We start from the raw sequence: 21602 nt of genomic DNA, 5'->3' as shown, positions 1-21602 counted from the left end.
AGACCTCCAAGGTCCAGCGGCACGTGCGCCCCCCGGTGCAGGATTTCGACGTTCCCGCGGGACGTTTCCTGCATATTCATGTTGACCTGATGGGCCCGTTGACGACATCCCGCGGCGCCACCCATTTACTCACCGTCGTGGATCGATTCATGAGGTTGCTGGAGGCTATCCCGCTCTTGGACACCTCCGCCACGTCTTGCGCCCGGGCCCTGGCGGCCAACTGGATTGCCCGGTTTGGGTCCCATCAGATATCTCCTCCGACCTGGGGGCCTAATTCACTTCCTATTCATGGTCTTCCCTCGCTCAGCTGTATGGGGCGCTGTTACATCACACCACCGCCCACAGGCCAACGGGCTCATTGAGCACTTTCACCGCCACCTCAAGTCGGCGTTGAAGGCTCGGCTCACGGGTCCGGACTGGGTGGATCAGTTGCCGTGGGTGCTGCTCGGGATCCGCACTGCCCCCAAGGAGGACTTGGCCGCTTCCTCCGCCTTCCTTGTGTACGGCGCGGCCCTGCGGGTGCCTGGGGCCTTTATCCCTGCCGTCCAAAGGCGGGTGGACTCTGCCCCGGCGTTGCTGGTGACCCTCCGGGAGCGGGTGAGCGGGCTAGCTCCAGTTCCCACTTTGCGGCATGGTTTGCCGGAGGTGCACATGCCATCGGCTCTGCAGCGTTGTATCTTGGTTTTCATTTGCAGGGACACTCACAGATCCCCCTTGCAGCGAGTCTACAAGGGGCCGTTCCGGGTGTTGCGGTCTGGAGTCACCACCTTCACCTTGGACGTGGGGGGCCGGGAGGAGATTGGATTGTCTCCGTCGATCGACTCAAGCCTGCCCATGTTGACGTTGACAGCCCGGTGGTGGTCGCGTCGCACAGACCCGATGTGGAGGTCGTCCGCCGGCCGATCCAGCTGCACCTGTTGTGCCTGTTTCCACCGACCCGATTGTACCCGTTCCTCCCGCCCCGTTACGGTCTCCTGGCCCTGTTCGGCCAGTCCCTCTTGTTACGCCCGCCCCGCATCCGCTGACCACGCGTTCTGGTCGCTGTGTCCGGGTCCCTGCTCGGTTTCGTACCTCAGGTTCTGGGGTGGGGGGGGGTCCTGTAGCGGCACCTGGTGGTGTCTTTGGGTAGTCAAACCCTCCAGTCATGCGGGCGCGGGGAGCGATATTCGCGCGCATTTCACCGAGTTGTTTCATTCGAGTGCCACACTTGGGGAAGTAACATAGTTTTTGTTGGCTGTCTTACCGACCTGAGTTTATTCATAGTTTTACTGTTACAAAATAAAACCCTTTGAATTCACTCAGTCTCGACTCGCCAAAACTGCATTATTTAGGCCAGGGAGGGGTGGGAACATTGAAGCAGAGGGGAAAGGGACATGGAGCAGCTGTGTATACAATACTGTTATTTTACCCATTCCCAATTTAGAACAGTTTCCTGCAGAAAAAAAATTATTGTTCCTGCATAGTATATAGCACTTACTATTCCAGATTTAAATAATGATTAGCAAGGTCAATAAGGGCCTTGCTGCACCATGAGTGTGTTTCAAAGGTAAATTGAATTAACATTTGCAAAGCTACCATTAGATAATTAAAGATTTGGATCGGTCCTGTGAAGTTACTTGGAGATTTTTATTTTTTTTCTTGCCTTGGTCCATCTTGGCAGATTGTTCCTGCAGCTCAGTAATTTACTGCAGGATGGGAAGCCCTTCCCTGCTGGTGCTGACTGAGTATGATCACATCAGAGAGGCGGAGCTCTGCAGAAACATGAAGCACCAGAGTGCAAGCAGCTCATTTCTCCCCTTATGTTTGGGCTAATTTCAACAGGAAGGCATTTTTTAGCAAAGGGGGAGGGTCAAAAACTGAGGCTTTACTGAACTGAAGGACTTTTGGTCAAAGAGGAAGAGGTAAAGGAAAAGATTAAGGGACAAACTGCAGCTTGATTGCAAATTTTCAATGGCAGAGAGTGCACAGTGAGCTACAGCTTCTGCCAGTCTAATGGTTAAAAGGTTTTAAGCACTGCAGATTTTTGACTGGATTCACTACAATGTCTGAGAAGGAGTCTGTGGCTGAAGGCCAGACTGCAGGTAAGAGAGATTTTACTGTTGCCAGCGTAAAACCATGCTGCAGTGGCCTGAAATTACTGTCAGGAACAAAACAGTACATGCTGTCTTTTTATTTCACTGCTAGTTTATATATATGTATAGCTGTAGGATCCTGACTGCCTGTAATATCTGTTAAGTCTCTGGCTTCACTGCAGAGCCCAGCCATTGTGATAGTCACATGGATGTGGACTTGTGGGATTTAATGCTGCATAAGATTACAATAACTGATTTGTTCCAGGTGAAGAAACCCTGTGGCATAATCTATTTTGTGCGGCCTTACATTTTTTAGTTATATACTGTTAGCTTTCAGTTTTAATAGCCAGTATGAGAGCAGTACATACACAATATACACTTTAATCTCAAATGTTACTTTTTCTTATGAAAATCAGTTATTTACTTATTTCCGTAAAATATAATGGGTAGTTTCAGCATTGCTAACCTTCATGGGAGCGATAATATTTTAAATGAACTTTAATGTGAATTCTAAATAAAACTAATGAAAATTTATGAAATCTACTATGACAAAATTATTTGGGGCTTTTTTGCTTTTAGCTGTGATTAAATAATGTTGACCACTGCAGGAATATATTTAGAGCAACCGTGCAATAAATGAAGCCATAATCTCTTGAAAATAGGTTCAGTGAAACTCCTAAGTGGTCATTTTAATTCTTATCATTACTTTGTTCATAATTTTTACAGTTATGATATTAGATTGTACCAACTAGAAATGCTTTCTGCAAGATGTTTATTCTCCAGAGATGCAGAGTACTGTTTTACATCATTGTCTAGACACCATGCCTTCCACTCAGGACCTGAAATAATGTAATAGCACTCAGGAAGAAATAGTTCTTTTGACCTGATGGGCCTGTCTGTACCCTGGAGATCACAGAAATGCATCACATCGACTGTTGGTGCAGAAAGATCGAAATTATAGTGAATATTCAGAGACAAGAATAATAAAAAGGTCAAAAATAAAGGGAAAATAGCTACATGCACTAATTTGTTTTTCCTTTAATACTTCAAAACAGTTTCCTCCTTTAAAAGCTAAGAGGAATAATTACAGCCTGGTGGTAACTGGACAAAAATATATGTTTCAGATGATTTTGCAATTAAGCTGTACTATTAAAAAAGATTGAGCACGTGTTCCTTCTGAATCACTTAATGCTGGTGCTGTGATTTTTTAAAAATTGTTACCTGACTAGATTTACATTATGATAACGGGTGGGCAGAATGCAGCAAGCAAGGCCTGTTCATTCACTTAATGAGTAAAATTGGATGTTGCCCCAGTAACACTGATGCAACGGTTATCTTGCATTCACTTACTGCAGCAAGACGCATCACTGAGAAGTAGGTGGGTATATAATGCGTAGAAAGGAACTGCAGATGCTGGTTTACACCAAAGATAGACACAAAATGTTGGAGTAACTCATCGGGACAGGCAGCATCTCTGGAGATTTCTCTGAGTTACTCCAGCAATTGAGTCTATCTTATGGCTGTGTCCCAATGTACGAGCTCATTCAAGAGCTCTCCCGAGTTAAAAAGAAAAATCAAACTCGTGGAAGCATGTAGAATGTACGTAGCGGGTACGTCGGAGCTCGGGACGTCTCAGCGGCTCGTAACGCTAACGGCAGGTACTCGGGAAACGCGGTAAGCTCGGTAAGATTCGTGAAGATTTTTCAACATTCGAATCAGGGCAAACTCGGGAGAACTCTTGAATGAACTCGTACAGTGGGACAGGGCCATTAGGTATAAAATGCCATTGAAATGCACTTCAAATTCCAAAGATTGTGAGGGGTACCTTTTGCTCTTTCTTCACATACATGTGCATACATATGTAAAAGTGCTCTTCTCCTTCTCACGTCGTACTTAAAGCCCTGTCCCACTGTACGAGTTCATTCAAGAGTTCACCCGAGTTTGCCCTGATTTGAACTCGGAGATTTACGGTAATGGCTGCTCGTAGGTACTCGGGGCTCTCGTGGACATTTTTCAACATGTTGAAAAATCTTCACGAGTCTTCCCGAGCTTACCGTGATTTCCGAGTACCTGCCGTTAGCGTTACGAGCCACTAAGAGACGTCCCCGAGCTCCGACGTACCCGCTACGTATATTCTACGGGCTTCCACGAGCTCGATTTTTTAAAAAACTCGGGAGAGCTCTTGAATGAACTCGTACAGTGGGACAGGGCTATTAGGATGGAGGATACCTTGCTCCAATGCTGGGTTTGTAGGTTGTGAGGTGGTTAATGAACAGAGTATGGGAACCATAGATCTTTCCACAAATTGAACTGGAGGTACTTGGCAGGGTGGGTGGGTAAGTGGTGAGGTGGTGATCTCTTCCGATCAACTGTGTTCAACTTCCGATCAACTCTGTGTGCTCTCGATGCATGGACCCAAGATTCTCTACTATCCTGAAATCTCTTCTCCACTTTCGGAGGTCATAGACCAGTGGATGATAGCATTATTTCTAAGGAGGTCTTGGAATCTTCTCATCAGATAGGGCCCATCAGGTCATCAGAATTGAACTTTGGTTGCATATCTCCTTTAAACTTTCTCACACTCACCTTAAAGATATGCCCTCGAGAGTTTGACATTTCTACCCTGGGATAAAGAATCCGACTATGTATAGCTATGCCTCCCATAATTTTAGAAACTTCTATCAGGTCTCCCCTTAGCCTCTGACCCTCACAGAAAAGGATCCAAGCTGGTCCAACCTCTCCTTACAGTTAATTACTCTGTAATCCAGGCAACATCCTAATAAACCTCAAGTACACCCTTCCCAAAGCCTCCACGTCCTTCATGGGACACCAGAACTGCATACAATACTCCAAATGTAGCTGCAACATGACTTTGCGACTCATATGCTCAGTACGCCAACTGATACAAGCTAGTGTACCAAACAACTTTTTTATCACCCATTATCCACTTGTGTTGCCACATTCATAAAGATGTTGACATGGATAGGATGATTCCAGTAATGGGAGACTCTAGAACCAGAGGGCACAGCCTCAGAATAAAAGAATGTACCTTCTGAATGGAGATGAGGAGGAATTTCATTAACCAGAGGCTGGTGAATCCGTAGAATTCATTACGATAGACAACAGTGGAAGCCGTTATTGGGTATTTTTAAAGCTGAGATCGATAACCATATAACCATATAACAATTACAGCACAGAAACAGGCCATCTCGACCCCTCTAGTCCGTGCCGAACACATAATCTCTCCTAGTCCCATATACCTGCGCTCAGACCATAACCCTCCATTCCTTTCCCATCCATATAACTATCCAATTTATTTTTAAATGATAAAAAACGAACCTGCCTCCACCACCTTCACTGGAAGCTCATTCCACACAGCTACCACTCTCTGAGTAAAGAAGTTCCCCCTCATGTTACCCCTAAACTTCAGTCCCTTAATTCTCGTCATGTCCCCTTGTTTGAATCTTCCCTACTCTCAGTGGGAAAAGCTTTTCCACGTCAACTCTGTCTATCCCTCTCATCATTTTAAAAACCTCTATCAAGTCCCCCCTTAACCTTCTGCGCTCCAAAGAATAAAGTCCTAACTTGTTCAACCTTTCTCTGTAACTTAGTTGCTGAAACCCAGGCAACATTCTAGTAAATCTCCTCTGTACTCTCTATTTTGTTGACATCCTTCCTATAATTAGGCGACCAAAATTGTACACCATACTCCAGAATTGGCCTCACCAATGCCTTGTACAATTTTAACATTACATCCCAACTTCTATACTCAATAGATTCATATATAATAAGGGTGTCAAAGGTTACGGGGAGAAGGTACGAGAATGAGGTTGAGAGGGAAAAGTAGATCAGCCATGATTGAATGACAGCGTAGACTCGATGGGCTGAATGGCCCAATTTGCTTCTGACAGAGCGGTACGGACTTGCACCCCAAGATCCCCCTGTACATGAATGCTCCTGTAGAATGCTCCTATACAATTTATTGTATACCTTCCTCTTACATGTCTTCCCAAAGTACAACACCTCACACTTGAGTTGATGAAACTCTGCCATTTCTCCGCCCATATCTTGATCTGTCCTCCTTTGACAACATTCTTCACTGTCCACAATTCCATTAGACAGACCAGTGTCATCTGCCAATAGGCTTTGTCACTGGATGTCATGAGGAACCAGCAGAGGAGTTTTACCCAGCAGAGATTCTCAAGGATAATTCTAGGGAATTGCCTTACAGATTCTGCATATTGACCAGGATCTAGACCCAAATCATTTCAGAGTGGATTGTAGGGCTGTGGGCATATTGCCCCGGGGCAGGGCATATAGCACAGGAGGAAGTGAGTTACTTTCTTAAGTTTCACTTCAATTTATAGTTTCTAATTATTTATATATTTTAAATAACTTTATTAAATATTTTATTTAATCCGTTATTCAGTTTTAAATGCCTCAGAACAACAGAGGTATGTACAAATGATTAAAAAAATCCCTCGCAGGTTTGATGTCTGATATTTTCCACCTGTCAAGACATTCAGGACAGTTACATGGTGGGGGCTCACTCATGCTCTATTGTTCAGGCCACATTGCTACGGACTGGGACACTTTGCTCCAGTGGGATTAGTTATTTCAGGACATAATGGGAGAGAGTTAACAGTTGAGCTTTCCAGCCGAACACAACAAACATTTTACATTATTTCGATTTGGGAAAAATACCATCAATATGTTTATACCTTCAGTTTGTGTAACGAGGGGTCCAAATTGCAAACAGATAATGGGAGTCTGTTTATCACAATCAATCACAATCACAATAATACTTTACTAGCCAAGTATGTTTTGCAACATTCGAGGAATTTCATTTGCCAAGTCAGTCACACAAATAAAAAGCAACAGAACACACAAAATATATTTTAACATAAGCATCCACCGCAGTGCCTCCTCCGCATTCCTCACTGTGATGGAAGGCGAAAAAAAGTTCAAACCTCTTCCCTTAGCTCTCCTGCGTTGGGGGCCTCGAGCCTTCCGTTGACGGGACGATCTTGACTCCCGTAGCCGGCAACGTTTGGGCCTTCCGCATCGAGGCGATCAGCGCCTGCATCTGGGGGATGTCAGCTCCCCCGCGCTGGACGATCGGACCCCGCGTCGGGGTATGTGATACGAATCAGGTAATCAGAGGTAAATCACGGAATGCTGGTATCCTAACTGATATATACACATATGTAGATACTAATTATATCTCCTACTCTCATTTCCAAATTATATATATATAAGCACACAATATATATACTTTTACTATATGCATTAAAATGCAGACATAAATGTTATGGTTTTATGGATAGTAAGCATGGTAAACTCGGGTGACAGATTCCTATTAATGAAGTGGGAAGACTGTTAGAGCTATGGCCAGAGGAATTTAGTCTTAATAACTGTGAGGACAAACAAAACCAGGATATACACTGAAAGGGATAGGGCCCGAGAAAGTATTCAAGAACCTTGGGATTTTCGTATTAAGCTCAACCTTCCTGATGTTGACAGCACAGGTAGATAACAGTCCCCAGTGCTCAGGTGTATGGTAAAAACTAGAAGCAGTTGATGTAAGTGTGGGGAGAATAAAACAGGATTAGTGTAAATGGGTGGTTGATAGTTTATGTGAATTCGGAGTGTTGTTTCCAAGCAGCATGACTCTAGGATACTAGGGTGGCGACAACAGGCATAAGGGATACTGCCTTTCAATAGCTGGGACATGGAATATAGGTGTGTCGGAAGGAACTACAGATGCTGGTTTACACCAAAGATAGACACAAAATGCTGGAGTAACTCAGCGGGACAGGCAGCATCTCTGGATAGAAGGAATAGGCGATGTTTTTGGTCGACACCGAATATAGGAGCAGGCCGTTTATGTTACAACTTTATAAACCATTGGTCAGACCACAGCTGGAATACTGCAAGCAGCACTATTTGCTACACCATAGGAAAGACATGATTGCATGAGAGAGGTTGTAGACGAGATTTACCAGGATGTTGTCCAGGATAGAGTACTTCCTTTGCAGGGACTGGGTTGTTTTCATAGTGTTTTAGACTCATACAGCATGGAAACAGGCTCTTCGGCCCAACGTGCCAATGTCGACCATATGCCCCACCTACACTAGTCCCATCTGCCCATGTTTGGCCTATAATAATCCCTCATAACTTCTCATACCCATGTACCTGTACAAATGTATCTTAAATGTGTTGTAGTACCTGCCTCAACTCCCTCCTGTGGCAGCTCGTTTCAGCTTTTTAAAATTATATATATTTTTATTAAAAATTATGAGGGACGTAGATAGGGTAGATGGTAAAAAAATAATTCCCCCCCTCATAGCACAGGTGAATGAAACCAGAGGGCAGCGTAGGGTGTATCTGGTGAACACTTGAATCACCAAAGCTAAGTGCTGGAAAATGGGAAAAGTATAGATGAGTATTGATGGTCGTGAGCATGGACATAGTGGGCCATTATCGTTCAATGGTTCATTATTAACTTGTGTACAGGTGTACTGTGAACATTGAACCAGATGGCCTGTTTCTATGCGGCTTGACGTAACCTAACATCTTTGGAATGTGGGAAGAAACTGGAGAACCCAGGGAAATCGACAATGAGAACATGCAAACCACACATGGACAGCACCAGAGGTCAGGATCAACCACACATGGACAGCACCAGAGGTCAGGATCAACCACACATGGACAGCACCAGAGGTCAGGATCATACACAGTTTCTGGAGGTGTGAAACAGCTGCACCAAAGTGACACCATTGCACTAAGGTTTCTTGAAAATACATTGGAAAAGATCAGAACAAATAAGAATAATTAGGGATCAAGTCAATAATAAGTTGATTATGCTCTTCTTGCTGTCAATGTATCGGAAATTAAAGTCAGAAACCATTAAACTAACCATCACCTAGACACAGTAAGCACAGCATGCTCAAGAAAAGCTGCAATAATGCAACACAGTCTGATGCAGTAAAAAAAAGACAGAGAATATAGTGTAGATTTCAGTATGGAGAAAATTTTAGAAATTACTGAGAAGTATTTTAAAACAAACCAGAAAATGTGATTTAAGTCCTAATTTATTTTAAATTGTTGTTATAGGTTTACAAAGGTTTAGACAAGGACAGCTGCAGGGAGATTGTGTCCTCCGTTATTTGTGTCAGGATGCAACCATATCATGGGTGGGGTCTTGGCAAATGTAACTTGGAAGCTAATTACTTTGGGCTGCCATGTCCTATCCATGTACCTGTCTAATTGCATTTAAACATTGTGATAGTCTCAACGACCTCCTCCAGCAGCTCATTCCATACAACCACCACCAGTTATTTTCCATTGTATCAATTAAAGATTGGTACCAGATCCACGATGATGGGTCTCCCAGGTTTAGTGAAAAAACATTGATTTTTAATGTATAGCCTCAGATTTGAGCAATAGGCAGTTAAGGTTCTTGAGCACTTTGACACACATGAAACTTGCTGGAATGAGGATTGGGAGGAAGGAAGAACATTGGTGGACAGATAACTTTGCTTTTAAAAAGTTATTGATATGATATCAGTATATTATTATCATGTGTACTGAAGCAAGGTGAAACTTTTTTTCGTCCAAACCAGGCAAATCATGACCTTACATGAGTACATCTTACCATCCATGAGTATAACAGGCAGGGTAGTAGAAAATGTAAACAAGGTATAGAATATAGTGTTATAGCTACAGAGAAGGAACAGATTTTAAAAAAGTGCAATGGTCACAATGAGGTAGATTGGGAGATTGGAAATTCATCCTTAGCATATGAATGGTCCATTCAAGGGCATAATAACAGTGGGGTAGAAGCTATTCTTGAATCTAGTAGTAATTGCTTACAAGCTGATGTTTCTTCTGCCCAATGGGAGAGGGGGCAAGAGAGAACTACCAGGTCAGTGGTTCTTGATTATGTTGAGTGATTTTCTGAGAGTGTTTTACGTTTAGATGGACCTGATTGATGGTGGAGAGGATGGTTTACATGATAGACTGGGCTGCTTTATGCAGGTTCTTGCAGTATTTGCCAGAATGTGGTTGGACTTGGGACAAATTGTTGGTGATGAACTTGGTGTTACTAATACTAATATTTAGCAGATTTTCACAAATTGTTCGTAATATATATAAATAACTTTATTAAAAATATAAGGCGTACGATTGCAGATGACATGAAAATTGATGGAATGTTGGATGGTGTAATGGATTATTTAATGATACAATGGGATATAGATCAGCTGCAAAGTTGGGCAGAGCTGAGGCAGATGGAATTTAATCTAGACAAATATGAGATAATGCCACCGGGTCAAATTCTGGTAGGACAAATTGCAGGGAGTCTAGGGGTGTTGATATACTGAAAAACGATGGGTTGCAAGTGCATTACTCCATGGCAGTGATAATACAGTTGATAGGGTAATGAACAAGGCATTTAATATGCTTGTTCTTTTGGGCCAAAGCATTAATTTTGAGAGCTGGGTCATCATATTGCAGGTGTGAGTATATGAATATACTTGGTTAGAGTATCGTGAACAGTTCTGATTGCCACGGTGCAGGAAGGAAATGGTTGCAATAGAAAGAGTGCAGCAGAGATTTATTGGGATGTTGCCTGTATTAAAGGGCTTTAGTTCTAAGGAAAGATTGGACTAGCTAATTTATTCTCAATTGAATGTAGGAGACTGAGATGTGACCTTATAGTAGGTGGCTGAGGGTTCATCTTATAAAGAGTTATAAAATTATGGCAGACACAGATAGGAAAGATGGTCAGAATCTATATTCAGGGGCAGGGAAAACTAGATCTAGAGGACATAGTTTGAGGAGGAGAATTTTAAAGAAGATCTAAATGAAGATCTGGAAACAGATACTTTTATAACATTTTAAATATATCTAGACAGGTACTTGGCTAAGAAAGGCATTGATGAATAAGAGCCTAATGTGGACAAATGGGATTGGCGTACTTTGGCATCGTGGTAAGCAATGATGAGGTGGGCCGATTTGGGCCTTTTTCAATCCTGTGAGTTTCCATGATTCTATGAATTTCACCTCCTCACTGTGAAGGTCATAGGAAGCTGCTGCTTAATAAGGGTTGTCAGTCTTGAATGTCGCCATTGCAAGTTCACACTATTCCCTTGACACTGTCGATTCAGCAAACTCAGCAACCTCAGAGTACATGCATCAAACGTGCTGAGAATGGAGATATCACCTGCTGCAGATCTGTCCCAGAAACAACTCTCTTCTCCAGTGCTATCAACATCAGGAAACCACTATCACAATACTAAAACAAAAAAAATAATCCTTTGAGCTTAATCTAATGCACATTTGCTACAATTTAAATAAATGTGTTTTTTGGTCTTCAATATACTGATCAAAGAAATGATTCCTTTTCACAGACGTGTAAGCTTTTGTCAAGAATTAATAAATAATTAGAAAGCTCAGAAACAAAAAATCCAAAAGCAATCTGAAGGGCTTTCCACATGGGGATGAAGCTATGTTATTCAATTAGCAAGGGTCTTTTGTAAATGTAACTTGGGATCCAGGCAAATAATGTGGCATTGCTTCGATGGGAACCTGACTTGAGTAACTTCCCTTGGAAAAATCAGTGTTAAGAAATGTTCAACATTTTAAAGGATTAGGGTTTAGAGAGCAGACATACTGAATTTAGAGTGGAGTTATTGATCCAAGCTTAAAAGGATTTAAGTAGTGGTAGAACACGTGCATTAAATTAGTAATTCTATCAGTGTGCTATTGAAGTGGAAGTCTGATTGCGTGCATGATTAATAATCTTCAACAGAAGGAAAGTTGTGGGCAGTATGGCCCCAAATTATAGTGTGTATGAGATGGTGTGAGGGGTGGGTTGAGGGATGGTGTGGAATAGAGTTTAGAGATTCAGCCCACCGACTCAATGATCAACCACCCATACATTAGTTCTCTGCTCTTCCATTCTACACACCAGGGTTAATTTACAGAGGGCAATTAACCCACAAAATCCTGCAAGTCTTTGGAATGTGGGAGGATAATGGAGAAAACCCACGCGGTCACAGGGAGAACGTACAAACTCCACACAGCCAGCACCGTAGTCAGGATCGAACCCAGGGTTTTGCTGTTGTGGGACAGCAGCTCAGCCGCTTCACCACTGTGTGGCCCTAAAACAATAGGATTTAATAAATCCAATCACACCTCAAATAGGGCCATAATTTACCATCACTGATAATATTGCATGAGCACTTCACACACTTGTACCAATTGCTCCTCTCTGCTACTTTCACAGAACTATTAGATCATTCTTTATAATGATACTGTTGAAAATCATTTTCAAAAGATTACATTTCTTTAATAAATGCATGGTGACGGAGGCATCAGGTTGGTCTAATGACAAGGCACTGATATCTCGTTCTAAAGCAAGATTAAACCGTTACCTTAACTCCCAGTATGTTTGATGGCCTTCAATTGGTACACCCAAACACTGGAGCTGGCTTGCAGGTGTAGCCAAGGGAAGGAGGGGTGTGAACTGCGATAAGTAAATCCGTATTCTTTGTCCCCACCCTTTTCACTGAAGGAGAAAGCTATTAAAGAGACTGCAGACAAATTCTACTGTGAGAACAATAAAAGGAGACAGTGACAAATTGTACTTTGCCGTACAAATCTCCCAGTCTTTTTGATCAATCAAATTTATCCCAAAGACATTATGATCCTTTCTCCAATAGTTATAAAATGAATCTCAATCCATTTAATCCAAGTGTTAAATTAGAAGAATGTGACAGGTGCTGGCAGCAACCCAAGTAATGCAATATTGCACCAATAATATATGTTGCTCACAAATGGGACATTAATTTGCTAAAAGCACTTATCCATTACAAAAAATCAATGGCACTGGGATGTACCACTGAAATCAGATGCATTTGTGAGTTTCATTTTAAAGATATACTGGAAATTATTAACTGCTTGGGCTGGAATATATTAGGGAATTGCTTACATGCTTGGTATTTCAGCCATTGAAAGAAGTTTTAAAAGGGAATAAGGTTTCCTTCTAAACGGTGTTTAGTGATTGGGGGGTTGCAGAATAACCCCACGCTTTCTCATTACCTTTCAATAAAACTTTAACTATGTTAAGGCATAGAATTATGCATGCTTATAAATGGAAATAACAAAGGAAATTACTACAAGGCTCTAAGTGTTTCAGCTCTATAATCCATTTGGCAGTTGCCTCCTACCCAAAATATATTCCCCTTTTCTTTCTCTGTACTTTCCAATATCGTCTATGAATCCTGGAAGTGCAATCCACAGCATCACAATTGTGTGGGCGAGGCTTATTGTAGTTTTCTGGGCCAGGTCTCTGACATTCAATTTTGTATCTATGGCCCTCATTCAAACACCTCACCAATAGGAAATGTCTGCTTCTAACTATCCCACACTTGCACTTTTCTTTCATAATTGAAATCCCTTCAATCTCTGTAATTAGTATTGTCAAGTGTGAGAAAAGATCAATAGTTAATACTGAGGAAATTATTTTTTAAACATGTTAAAAGGAAATAACAATTAAATCCAAAAGGAATGATTTTCTCCAGCTGTGACTTGTTTTGTGCCAGTGGCTTATTTTCCTTCTCTGGGATTTTTTTTCAAAGGAAAAATTCAAAGTACACTGACATGTTGGATGATTGGTACAGGACGTGTATGGTATTGATTTCTGTATTTAAAACTGTGGCAGTATTTGGCAAATCATTCCTTTATTTAATTGTATATGCCCTCCACTATATGTAGCATCATGATGAAATTAGTGCAATAAAACAGATTTTGTTAAATGTAATAATGCAGAACAATAACATATTATTTTTTGGAGTAATGTTAACCATGGGGCATTTTTCCTAAATTTGGTTCAAATTTTGTGTAAAATTATTGATGGGTTTATTACCACAGTTTAGACACAAATGTTGCAAAAACATCAGGTGAGGTTTGGTATGTTATGTTACATGGATTGCAAAAAGTTGCCAATGGCTTTACCGGTATCTTGCCAGTTGGTTTGCAGGCATGGTAGTGATTGGCTTGAAATTTAAAATTGTTTGTTGGTTTTGACAAACATTGTTAACAGTGCATTTTAATTTTTTCAGCAGGAGTCTGTAGAATCATAGAAATCTCCACGTAGCCTAGTAAACCAGCCAAAATGGTGCTATCCAGTTTAATCCTGCCCCTTCAACTATTGGTCCATGGGCTAGCATGTCTTCATTCAAGTGCTGAATAAATTTGATGAAGTATCTGGTTACTTTTTACATCATGAGTTCCACATCCCTACTACAATTTGGTTGCAATATGTTTTGTTGCAAAGGGAACAAGCTTCTTCCTACCCATCATAAATCTTCCATCTGTCTAATTTGCCCTGAACAAATTATCCCATTCTAATCCATCTAATAACCATAATTCTCCAGAACAATGGAAGACATAGAAATCTTTGATATGGAAAGTGGCATCGTTAAAACAGGTGCAATGAAAATGGAGAAAGTGGAAAAATGAAATTTGTCTGTTTCTGGAAGCAAGGTCAGAAGAAATGTAATCATGTTTGCTTGTTGTAATTTTTTTTGGCAAAGCATACAGATTATGGTAGAAATGGTAGAACCATCCTTGGTAGGTTATTATCACTGAGGTATTTTTGAGCAGGACGTATACCTGTTATTCTGATCCTGTCATTGATCAATGTCAATAACTAAGGGTGTGAAAGGTTATGGGGAGAAGGAAGGAGAATGGGGTTGAGAGGGAAAATAGATTAGCCATAATCGAATGGTGGAATAGGCTCGATGGGCCGAATGACCTAATTGTGCCCCTATGTCCTATGCCTAGACAGATGGAATAAGCTTGCTGTGTTGTCTTCATTCTGTAGCAGGGCACTGAAAGACTGATGCACTGAAATTCTTGAGCACCAGAAGAAAGGAGCGCATGTCAAAGAGGACAGAGGCTTCCTGTTGATACTGTGTGCAGAATCTAAAATTAATATATTGATACAAACTGAGACAGATGAAGTAGCATTTCACTTAGATCTCCCCATTGCATCATATGAATTGGCATTTCAGTCACCACTTTCCTGTGGTTGTCCACTAACACAGTGATACTCCTTTGGGTTTAGGGTTAATAGAGATGGTTTCCGCAGCACTACTTCCTCCAGCTCAGTCCAGAGGCGAGACCTAAGGCAGGGGTCCCATCTGTTGCAGGATAAATCTAATTATTTTTGGTATATTAGCAGTATTTGAAGGAGCTTTCTACCTCATTTGCCAACTGTATCTCAGTTATTTTGATTGAAAGCAGAAAGTTTAAAAGGTCATTCCTGTCTGATAGCAAATAGAGTCTGAAGTGCCTTGGGGATGGGTCATGCATCTCAATTGCTTAATTGTGATAAGGTATTTTCTGCTTAGTAACTTACTGATAAATCAAAATTACATTAAAAAAATCGTTTCTTCAAACAACAGTGGCATTTTTACAATTGAATCCTTTCAAAATATTTCATTGAATGTCAACTTTCAACATCCTTTGTATTTTTCACCTTAAAAGGGTGTATTCTCAAAAATGGATCTTTAAAAACGGCATCAATGAAGTAGACTAAATCACAGTAGGGTTCTCTAATCAAAATATACTTTTCAGAAATAAAACAAATGTATGCATGTTATCTTGTTTAATTTTGCTTTTCAAATGTTTCTGTATTCCTTCAATGTTAAGGGCATCCATGAAAGAGGATAAGATTAGAGGATTATTTAATTTTATATATTTTATGTGAGTGATTATATTTCATCAACTATTTTCCATTAAGGTTGAAAATCAATGTATTTTGTCGTTTTGCGGTAAATTAGAAGACAGATCAGATCTTTTAGACACATTTTCTCTTGGGATTATCACAATTAATCTTTAATAAAATGGCTGAATCGCTGTTTTTGTTACACTGCAGCTATAGTTAGCTCATTACTTTGTGAGAAATCTCTCTTTACTGCAGACTTCTGAATGCTCCCTTTTCCTTCTTGTTCACTGGAGAAAGAATGAAACAGCCCATACCCTGCAATTTTAATGCCTATTGGTGTAATAGATGTTTTCTCATGTAACACATACACAAACACAATTGGTGGATGTTGGGCAAAGGCTACAATGGACAATCTTGCCCTTTCAGGGGTGTGGCAAGTTGACTACATGGTTGTTATATTATAACACTCCCTTTATAAAACATTTGTGTGCAAAGTTATTAACATTATTTCTCATGCTGGCTTCTTATACTCATTGCACCACTGTTGAAGGTGTGCCCTCAGTTGCATTTGGCCTAAACTCAGTGACTTTTGAAAGATTTTGCAGATGTAGTAATTCAGGTCTGCCAACATTGGGTGAGAGTTGAGAGTGAGAAATTGCGAGGAGGCGTAGCGACCGAGGGGAGGGAGGGTGTGGGAGGGGGTGTTCCCCCTCCCATAGTAGGCTTCGGAGGCGGCACCAACACCCCCACTCACCCGGTCCGCTCCTGGCTCCGGGCCGGGCTTAAAACTCCATGGGGTGTGGACAGAGCGGTCGACGGACATAGAGCCGCCGGAGATGAGGGTGGGAGGTGAGGGTGGGAGGTGAGGGTGGGAGGTGTGTGCCGTGCCTCAGGGAGGAAGGGGGAGGGGGGTTGGTGCTGGTAGTTTGATAGCCCTGCTTTAAACCAATCCCCTCTAGTGCTTGAATCACATATCCTGGGAAAAAGACTATGCATTCACCTGATATTCCCCTCATGGTTTTTACTCGCCTCTAAAACAATTTTTGCTTTATTTTGAACTTTCAGCACCCGCAGATATTTGAGCGTGAGAAATTTTGTGATCCGCGTGAGAGCATGAGAATTTTGTGAAATGCATGAGTCTCACGCTCAATGCGTGAGAGTTGGCAGTCCTGCTAATAATGCAAACATTTTATGCAAGTTCCAATTGTTTGGACAAAAATCACTTATTACTGCTTTATAACAGTTAAGTTACTTTAAGACCATTTCAGAAATGATGGCACTCAACAAACAATCAACTAACAAATTAAAGCAAACTAAAAAGAAATAACATGTTCCCTTTCCTGACTCGACCTCATAAGTACTTTAACGCTGTTAACAGAGCAAAGGGATATTAATCTCAAGAATCAAAATGGGGAAAGTGGGGGCAATTTTGCTTAAATGGTAATTCTAAGCCCATTCAGATCTTCATAGAGTCAGAGTTATACAACATGTACGTGGCTGGCCCAATTTGTCCATAATGATCAAGTTGGCATTCTGCGTGCCCAGGGACTGGCTGCCATTCCCAGATCAGCTTGCGTCCCAGGGACTGGCTGCAGTTCTCAGGTCGGCTCGCCTGCCCCGACCCTGCGAAAACGAATTGAAAAAAAACGTGGTTTTTCGGGTTACGGGCCGGATTCAGCCCGTGTGCCGTAGGTTGCCGAACCCTGTCCTAGATGTTTGGCCTCATTGTGGTCCTCCCCATGTTTTACAACCGATTCACCTGGTTAGTTTTATTTCCGGCTGCTTCATGTTGTCGGAGGCTGCACATCCAACCAAGAAAGAAGAGAAGAGATGCGACGTCACTCACAGCCACCAACTGACGCGCTTCCCCAGACCGCACAGATCGTTGTGATATGGCGCAAAAAGACAAACTGTGCAGGGACTGAAGACAGCGTGAGAATTCTGTCATCAGCGTGAGAATTGGCTGAAATGCGTGACTCTCAGGCTCAAAGTGTGAGAGTTGGCAGCTCTGTCTAAGGCCAGGATGTGGCAACAGACGCACAGGGAGACACACACACAAAGGAAGACACACACACACACACATACACAGGGAGACAGACACACACACACACATACACAGGGAGACAGACACACACACACACACACACACAGGGAGACAGACACACACACACACACACACACACACAGGGAGACAGACACACACACACACACAGGGAGACAGACACACACACACACACACACACACACACACAGGGAGACAGACACACACACAGGGAGACAGAGACATGCACACACACACACACACACACACACACACAGGGAGATACACACACACACACACACACACACATAGGGAGACAGACACACACACACACACACAGGGAGACACACACACACACACACACACACAGGGAGACAGACACACACACAGGGAGACAGAGACATGCGCACACACACACACACACAGGGACACACATACACACACACAGGGATACACACACACAGGGAGACACAGACAAACACACACAGGGAGACACACACACACAGGGAGACACACACACACGGGGAGACACACACACACACACAGGGAGACACACAGACACGCACACACACACGGAGGCACACACACACACACACACACACACACACACAAGGAGACACACACAGGGAAACACACACACACACCTTTCCTTCCCTCCCTCCATCCTCCCCCTCCCTCTTTCCTCCCCTTCCTCCTCCCTCTTTCCTCCTCCCCCTCCCTCTCTTTCCTCACCCTCCCTCTTTTTCCTCACGCTTCCTCTTTCTCCCCTTTCTCCTTCCCTTCCTTCAATCCCTTACTACATTCTCTCCCCCTGTCTCTCTTTGCCTCCATCCCTCCCTTTTTTTCTTTCTCTCTCTTTCTCCCCTCCCTCTCTTTCCCGGGCCGCCCAATGTGGAGTCTAGCGGGCACGGTGTAGCGTGGATTGGCGGAGCTGGCGCTGCCGTGTGAGTTGAAGGGCAGGAGGGAGGGAGGGAGGAAGCGAGGTTGCCGCGGCAGCCGGAAGCGCAGCGCTCGCAGATGGCGCACAAAAGCGCTGACACCCGCTGCCCGGGACCGTCGCGCTTCCCCAGATCGCTGTCATGTGGCGCAAAGAGACAAACTGTGCAGCAAAGATCCTATAGCTCCGCTATAGAATCTTTGCTGTGCAGGGACTGAAGTCAGCGTGAGGGCGTGAGAATTGGCTGAAATGCGTGAGTGTCACGCTCAAAGCATGAGAGTTGGCAACCCTGAGTAATTTCACTCACTTTTTATTGCACTGATGTGACTGTTGCAGATAAACTAGGTCTCATAAGCTAAAATGAATTCTGGGATCACTGCAACCCTGCTGACCATAGGTTTTGTGCTAAGTCTGAGATTTGACCTTCAAATACTCTTTCTGCCTATCGACTAAAGGCTATGTTGGCACATTGAAGACAGTGAAGAATTCAGTTGTGTATTTCTACCATTACTGAAGGGGTCTCCCAAGATACAGGAAAAGGTTCACAGTTTCCAGGTTCTTGTCGTGAACCTTTATTACAGGAGGACAATACTTCATGCGGAAGGGCAGATTGGAAAGATAACTTTTCTCTTAAGGATGATAGCACGTCTGTACAGCGCCTTGGGATTATTTTGTACTATGTCAAGGGTACAATAATAATGCAAGTGATTTTCAGAGAAATAGGTTTCAGTTTGGTTTGTGAAATAGGGTGGTACGGTGGCACAGTGGTAGAGTTGCTGCCTTACAGCGCGCACAGTGCCAGAGACTCGGATTCAATCCCGACTACGGGTGCTGTCTGTATGGAGTTTGTACGTTCTCCCTGTGACCGCGTGGATTTTCTCAGAGATTTTCGGTTTCCTCCCACACTGCAACGACAAACATGTTGTACGTTATTTGGCTTGGTATTAGTGTAAATTGTTCCTAGTGTGTGAAGGATTGTGTTAATGTGCGGGGGATCGCTGGTCGGTGTGGACTCGGTGGGCTGAAGGGCTTTTTTCCGCGCTGTAACTCTAAAATAAACTAAACTAAAAGTTGCAGATTAGTATCAGTAATTGTGACTGTAAAACTATCGTTGCTAACTGATTCATGTAGGTGTTTCTGAAAAAGGAAATCTGGTATTGTCGTCTTGTCTTGCCAAGATCTTACTCCAAAAACAGCAATGTAAATATGTTCGGAGGCATTTTAAACATTCATTCATGGGATGCTTTTACCTCATTCATTCATTCATTCATTCATTCATTCATTCATTCATTCATTCATTCATTCATTCATTCATTCATTCAGTCATGGGATGTAAATATCTGTAGACCATCCCATGATTGAGCGTATTAAAAACTTTTTTAATCATGACTGGAACTGCCATAGAATTGTGGCCACAGCTTTACCCTGCTCAACTTGAGGTTGTAAATTATAGGGATGAAAAATAAAATGATTCGTTGAATTTTAGAACGTTAGCTGCTTACTTTGTTTTCATGTCTCTCTCTTTTTTTAACATTTACTGAAGGGTGTTTGGGTTTATGCTCAATATCATTTGACAGGTAAAAGTGCAGACTTTGTCAGCAGTTGAGGAGTAAATGAATGATGATTGGAACGTAGTAACCAGTCCCACAATAGTTTATTTTACTCTAGGAAATGAATGAATTTTGAAAAGTGATTCTAAAATATCAACAATACGGTCAGTAACTCATAAAATCATGTAAAATATAAACCATTATTTGATTTGTAAGAAATTCAAAACACTAGGTTAGGGAATGACTCCTGGTTCGTCTATGTGCATCGAAAAGGAAACCTGTTTTCTCATCTGGTCTTGCCAATATATGACTCAATTTCCAACAATGCATATCTGTTCAGTGGCCTTTTTAAAATTATTGAATTGAATTTATTTGTCATTCAAAATTAATTTGAACAAAATTTCGTTACCATACAGTGATAACAATATAAAAAACAAACAGAACACACAATTACATAAATTTAACATAAACATCCACCACAGTGACTCTCCTTCAGGCACTTCCTCATTGTGATGGAAGATAAAAAATGTTTTATCTCTTCCTTGCTCCCGCTGTCAGGCAGTCAAAATGCTGCATCGAGGCAAGCGAGGCTTCCGATATTGAAGCCCCCGCCGGGCGATGGAAGATCCCGTGTTCGAGCCGCGCCGGGTGATGAAAGGTCCTGCGAACGGGCCGATTCAAGCCTTGCGATTCGGGTTGTCGAAGCTGCTGTGGCAGGAGCTGCCGAAAAGTCAGTCGCCAACCAGGGACCTGCTAGCTCCCGATGTTACAGACCACGGAGCCCACGGCCGAAGCCTTCGAAAGTAGAGTCGCAGCCGCAATTGCAGCGCCACCACATCCTCTGAGTCAGCCAGCCTAAGTCTACAGGCTCCGCGACCGGAGCCCTCAAGGTCGATCCCAGGGCCTTGGGAGACCGCCCAGCTCCTTGATGTTAGGCCGCAGCGTGAACAGAGATACGACATGGAAAAAAAGTCCCATCTCCGTTGAAGAAAGAGATAAAAAGTTACCTCCACCCCCCCACCACCTCCCACATAATACACAACTGAAAATAGACTATTACATAATCTAACATTAACGATAAGACAAAGAGAGAGGAGAAACGGTCAGACTACAGGTGCGTCATAGCCACATTTGCAGCGGCACCACATTATTCACTCACGGGATGTTATTGTTGAGCCTTTGGTAGAGTGATGTGAAGAAAGGATTAATCTTGTGGGGAAAAAAAGCACAAAGTGTATGAAATATAGTGCCATAACATTCAAAG

The 21602-nt window shown here is 42.6% G+C and overlaps 1 protein-coding gene across 2 annotated transcripts in view; it reads left to right on the top strand.

The window, feature by feature from the left end:
* Positions 1-1727: 1727 nt before the first annotated feature.
* Positions 1728-21602, top strand: part of hspa12a (heat shock protein family A (Hsp70) member 12A) — an 86321-nt gene continuing 66446 nt past the window's right edge. The window contains exon 1 of one of the 2 annotated variants that reach the window (XM_033033949.1): positions 1728-2081. In XM_033033949.1, the coding sequence (XP_032889840.1) occupies positions 2042-2081 (40 nt within the window). In that variant the 5' untranslated portion in view covers positions 1728-2041. The remainder of the gene's footprint in view (positions 2082-21602) is intronic. The other variant, XM_033033948.1, reaches the window with a different exon arrangement.

This window comes from Amblyraja radiata, chromosome 15 (genome assembly GCF_010909765.2).
Source record: "Amblyraja radiata isolate CabotCenter1 chromosome 15, sAmbRad1.1.pri, whole genome shotgun sequence".
In the NCBI taxonomy this organism is placed as follows: Eukaryota; Metazoa; Chordata; class Chondrichthyes; order Rajiformes; family Rajidae; genus Amblyraja; species Amblyraja radiata.
The sequence above is the reverse complement of the archived record's forward strand: the minus strand, read 5'-3'. Positions and strand labels throughout refer to the sequence as shown.